This window comes from Dama dama, chromosome 24, assembly GCF_033118175.1.
Source record: "Dama dama isolate Ldn47 chromosome 24, ASM3311817v1, whole genome shotgun sequence".
NCBI lineage: Eukaryota > Metazoa > Chordata > Mammalia > Artiodactyla > Cervidae > Dama > Dama dama.
The window spans coordinates 17,770,578-17,776,577 of record NC_083704.1 but is presented as its reverse complement, the minus strand read 5'-3'; the positions used below and the strand labels follow the sequence as shown (position 1 = coordinate 17,776,577).

General features: G+C 43.9%; 1 protein-coding gene across 1 annotated transcript in view; it reads left to right on the top strand.

Annotated features, from left to right (window-relative positions):
- Window positions 1-654: 654 nt before the first annotated feature.
- SCN10A (sodium voltage-gated channel alpha subunit 10) overlaps window positions 655-6,000 on the top strand; it is an 88,031-nt gene continuing 82,685 nt past the window's right edge. Inside the window, exons 1-2 of the mRNA XM_061127811.1 lie at window positions 655-924; window positions 2,598-2,716. Of these exons, the coding sequence (XP_060983794.1) occupies window positions 655-924; window positions 2,598-2,716 (389 nt within the window). The remainder of the gene's footprint in view (window positions 925-2,597; window positions 2,717-6,000) is intronic.

Below are 6,000 nucleotides of genomic sequence, written 5' to 3'. Positions count from 1 at the left end.
CATCACTCCTCAACAGCCCAGATTCATGGAAACCTGAGTTAGACTCATCTAAGTTGACCTAGGCTGGATATTTAGGATAGGGACAAGGGAGTAGTTGTTCATGGGATTCTTATCTGGATATGGAGAGAACTGCTCAGTCATGGACAAAAAGAGAAAGCAGTCTGGAGGTCCAAATGGAGTTCAGAGGAGAGGAGAAGCATCAAAATTGTCAGCAGATAAAAGGTGGTGATCAGGAAGTAGGATGAGACCCCAGATAAAGTAGATCATGGACCAAAGTCTTTGTTGAATGCAGTGAAGTGCCTGTACTCAGTGGTCATAGAAATGGGAGAGAGGGCCGTATGGCTGGATCTGGTGGTGGTGGGATACACAAATGATAAACGAACAATGGCTAGAAAGCTCATGGACAGAACAGAGACTACTCTGAGGTATTGGCTTAGACTGGACTGAACAGCCTCCCTCAAGAACACTGCAGGGCTGTGGAGTACTAGGGGAGCTCAGTGTGAATTAAGGAAAGAACTAGAGAGGTTGGGGGAGGGTAGGGGAAGCTGTTCTAGCAAGCAGGATTGGAGGGGGTGAGCTAGTAGGCAGGCTGTTACCTCTCTGTGGTTGTGTTCACTCTCATGAGTACATTCTTCCTTAAAGAAGAATGAGAAGATGGAATTCCCCTTTGGGTCCCTGGAAACTCCCAACTTCCGTCGATTTACCCCAGAGTCCCTGGTGGAGATTGAAAAAAGAATTGCTGCTGAGCAAGAGGCAAAGAAAGCCAAAGAGAAATTCAGGAAGCAGAAGGACCAGAAAGACAAGCCTCGGCCCCAGCTAGACTTGAAAGCCTGCAACCAGTTGCCCAAGTTCTATGGTACACTCCCGGCAGAGCTGATTGGGGAGCCGCTGGAGGATCTGGACCCCTTCTACAGCACACACCGGGTAAGGGCTACTGGTGGGAATGGCCATTCTCAGCTCTGGAATAAGAGGCCTCTGACCCACCTAGTCCAGGAGTGCTCCTGCCCCCTGGGTGATGTGACTGTCAGCTGAACTCAGTGAGTGGAAAATACCTCTAACTCACCTCCTCAAATCTCTCTTTGAATCTCTATGGTATTCATGGTGGAGGTTAATTAAATTCAGATCCTCTAAAGCAGTGACAACTGTTGTGGAGTTTTCAGATAAAGTTGGCTGTTCCCTTGGTTGGGTTCTAGCCTCAGATCTCTAGAGGTGTCGGCTCTCTATGCAAGTAGGGAGCAGAGATCTTCAGGCTGGAGGTGGGGCCGTGGGTAGAATAGGGAAGGGGAACCAAAATCAGGATGATTTAAACCAGTGGTCCTCAAAGTAGGGTCTCAAAACCCCTGGGGTTCCCAAAACCCTTCTAGTGGGTTCGGGAGTTCAAAACTATGTCTTCATGATCCTTAGATGTCATTTGTCTTTTCCACTCACATTCTTTTGTGAATATACAATAGTGAATGTAGAGCCTATTAATAGAGAATTACATCAGTCTAACAGCTACAGGAATGTATGTTTGTATACTCTTGTGTTTTAAAAGGTCCTTTTTTATTTCTGATATTGTATATAAATATATATATATATATATACACATATATGCATGCATATATACAGACATATGCATGCTTGCTAAGTCTCTTCAGTCATGTCCAACTCTTTGTGACCCTATGGACAATAGCCTACCAGGCTCCTCTGTCCATGAGATTCTCCAGACAAGAATACTAGAGTGGATTGCCATGCCCTCCTCCAGGGGATCTTCCCAACCCAGGGATTGGACCTGTGTCTCTTATGTCTCCTGCATTGGCAGGCAGGTTCTTTACCACTAGCGCCACCTGGGAAGCCCATATATATACACACACATATATACATTCACACACATGGTGTAAGAAAAAGGTATAAACGTTAACAAAATATTTTTAAGGTTCTCAGTAATTTTTGAGAGTACAAGAGAGCCCTAAAATTAAAGTTTGAGAACATCCAGTTTAAACTAAAACTACCTCGGACGTTCTACACAGCTGAAAAAGGGGTGTGCATTTGGGAGTTGGGAAAGGCAGGAACCAGCCATCTTAAATATGGTTTGTAGAGAAAAATAAGAAGACACTGGAATGTCTTTCTCTCTCCTCTCACTTGCCGAGAACCCACATCCTCCCTAGATGTTCAGAGGAGTGAACCAGTAGAAGGTTTGAAAGGGGAGACCTAGGAGGTAGAGAACAGAAGGACAATAACAAACCAGGGATGTTCCACTAATCAGAAGAGGAATTAAATGCAACCAGAACTCCACCTCCCTGCTGCCAGAATCCTCCACCTTGTATGATATATCTCACCAGCCCTGGGTCAGTTTCCTATTCACTGGGAAGCCTCAGGGGCCCATCTGATTCACAGTCAGCCACGGGGGCTGGGGTCTTTCTGGGAGTGAGGATATGGCTTTTAGTTCTTGATCGTGTCTAACTGTCTGCCCCTCCATTTGCTTCTCATTGACTCATGGGTTTCAGAGCCCTTCTCACTCATGAGCTTGAGATAATCTCACTTATGTTCAAATCCATGGTTGGGTGAGGATGTGTGTCTCTCACTGGAGGTCCGCCTTCTGTTGTGTTTTGTTTTAGACATTTATGGTGCTGAACAAAGGGAGGACCATTTCCCGGTTTAGTGCCACTCGGGCCCTGTGGTTATTCAGTCCTTTCAACCTGATCAGAAGAACAGCCATCAAAGTGTCCATCCACTCATATCCTTTGCACGGTTGCTTCTTCCACATGTTAGAATCAGATGCTACCAACTGTGTCCTGTACCTTCCTCAGGGGTTAACAATGGGGCCTTGGGATCATTAAATTGAAAAAAATGTTTATGGTTTTAATGTGTTCAACACCTGAAAGCAGTCCTAAGACAGAAGAGATATTCGTGCAACCCACAGGTGGGTTGGGGTTCACGTAGACCAGTCTGGGCCCACCTGTGGATGTACAACTTGTAAAGAGGGGACTACTGATGCACCCAGGCACATTCTCACCATATGTGGCCTGCTCTTCCCACAGCATAATGACCAGGAAGGCTTTATGGTTTGGGCAGATGAGATAGGGGTAGGTTGGTTCTCTATGGGCTAATTTGGCAAAAAAGCAGCCCTTCCTAGTGGGTGAAGAGAACAAACTATAATGGGCAGAGCGAAGATTGTCTCACTGGGACCCCACTGGTCATGAGGCACTGCCTAGAGCACTAGTTACCCCCCAAACTACCAGCAGGTTGAAAATGTCAATAATCTGAGGTTCATGCCATTGGGGAGTGTAGTAGTGATTAGAAACACACTGGTCAAATGTCTGTAATAAATTAATTGCTTTAGGTAGCTTCAGAAGCTGTCTCCAGCTTTTGTTTTCTATTCTCTTTTTTTCAAGGCAAGCCAAACTAGGACAAACAAGAGACTTTGGCTTGATTTCCAAGGATCTTCACTAGTGACTGTCCAAATTGGAAGTTCCTAATAAGGAATTAAGCTGTGGCTTCTAGGAGGTTGATTTGCAAGAACGTCCTTGCCTTGACTGGCCTAGCAAATGGTAGCCAGCCTCCTCTGGGTGGGGGGAGGACAGTAAAAGAGCTCTCGTCTCATACTCTGGAGCGGCTTGTTGGATTGCTGGGTGGCACTCAGTGAGCTGGTAGCTCACTATGTTACATTCAGCCTTTACGTGTTTTGCCTTTATGGCCAACCTGAGGGAATCATTTTCTTAATTCGGTCTTGTTGTTGTTTAGTTGCTAAGTCATGTCCAACTGTTTGTGACCCCACGGACCATAGCCTGCCAGGCTCCTTGGATTTCCCAGGCAAGAATATTGTATTGGGTTGCTATGCCCTCCTCCAGGGGATCTTCCCTACCCAAGGACTGAACCTGCATCTCCTGCACTGGCAGATGATTCTTTACTACTGAGCCACCAGGGAAGCCCAGTTCATTCTTAGCTTTCCTAATACTATGGAAGGGCTTCCCAGGTGGTGCTAGTGGTAAAGAACCTGCCTGCCAATGCAGTAGACATAAGAGACGCCGGTTCAATCTCTGGGTTGGGAAAATCCCCTAGAGGAGGGCATGGCAACTCCCTCCAGTGTTCTTACCTGGAGAATCCCATGGATAGAGGAGCCTGGCAGGCTATAGTCCATGGGGTTGCAGAGTTGGACATGACTGAAGCGACTTAGCAAGCACAGCACACAATGCTATGAAAGAGTATTTACTGATAGTAACAGCCTCCCACTGCTAAGTACTTGCTAAGCATGAACACTGTCATAGGTACAAGAACCCTTGGAGAAGGGGTTAGCATCTCCATCTTTATATGATGAAACTGATACTGAGGTGTTAAATTAATTGTGCAAGGTCACATAGCAAGTTAAAAAATCCAGACTGCATCCTGCTTAGAGTGGTGTCAGCAGTAAGGAAGTAGGAAGTTAATGGAAATGAAGTAGGGTAATGTTTTCTCTAAGTATTTAATCTCTATATAGGTGTTTTTAAAAATATACATACAATTACATAAAAATTACAGATAAAGAAAAACAGCAAATATGCAAACTCCTTTTCATCCATTCTGGTTGATTTACATCTAGTTAAGTAAGGGCTTCCGTGGTGGCTCAGACAGTAAAGCGTCTGCAATGCTGGAGACCCTGGTTCGATCCCTGGGTCAGGAAGATCCCCTGGAGAAGGAAATGGCAACCCACTCCAGTACTCTTGCCTGGAAAATCCATGGACAGAGGAGCCTGGTAGGCTACAGTCCATGGGGTCGCAAAGAGTCGGACACGACTGAGCGACTTTACTTACTTACTTATTCACTTACTTACTTACTTACTAAGTAAGAAACAGCTATTTAGAAGTAAAATCCCATTAAGGAACCAAGTGTACTAGTAAATATTCTTTTTATCTTGAGATTTGATGAAGTGCTGGGTGGAGTCACAGCTGGACAGAAAAGCTGTTAAGGGTCTCTTTCTCACTAAAGACTGTGTTGATATATTTAAATCTCATGAACTCGGTAGCTCCAGCCCCCAAAATATTCTTCCAGGTATGGAATTCTCAATCTCTTATTATTAATATTTCACCAAAATTATAATTCTAATCAAATTTGCTGTGAACATTTTCACAAGTAATATTATCAGAATATATCATCATTCTTTTAAAGGTTTGTGGAGTTGGAGATATAATTTTAATTTAATCCTTGGGTTAACATTTTCCCCCCATATGAACACATTTCTTAATTTAATTGCAAGTCAACAGGAAAATGTGGCTTAATTAGTAGAATTTCCTTTTTCAAAATAGATGGGTTCCTAAGTAACTGTAAAACAGAGTACATCAAAAGCATTTACAGAAAACTAAAATAGATAAAGATATTTCTGCTCAAATTGAAATTATGAAAGAAGAGTGATTCTCTCTCTCTCTGTAGGTCAAACTTCTCTTCAGGGGTTGTTTGTCTTTAGGAAGTAACTGTTAGGAACTCTGCTAGTCCCCAGAAAAACATCCAATGGGAGATACTTATCTTTGGACTTTGCCATCAATATTTCTGCCCCATCTATTTACCCTCTTCCACTCACCTTCCTTTTCAGTGTCTCTGTCCCCTTTTTGTAATTTATCTGCCCCTTTAATATTCTTTAAAGGGACAAAGATATTTTCTTTGCCTTTAATATTCTTCCCTCTTGCTCACCAGAGATCTCCTTGACAGCCTAATCCTGTTTAGAATCTTCTTCTTAAGCAAGCATTTTACCCACCTGTGCCTGCCCCCACCATTCCTAACCAGACGTCCACTTCCTCAGTGTGACTGACCTCAGCTAAGTTAGAAACACAATCTGACTACCCTAATTCCCATGAAAGCATGTGGCCCTCCCCTTATCTCTAACTTCCTCGGAGTATAGTTGTCTCCCCTGCCCCTGATCCATAGGATATATGTTCCAAGACCCCCAGTGGATGCCTGAAACCTCAGACAGTACTGAACCCTCTGTGTTTTTTCCTATACATACCTATGATAAAGTTTGATTTATAAATTAGGCACAGTAAGAAATTA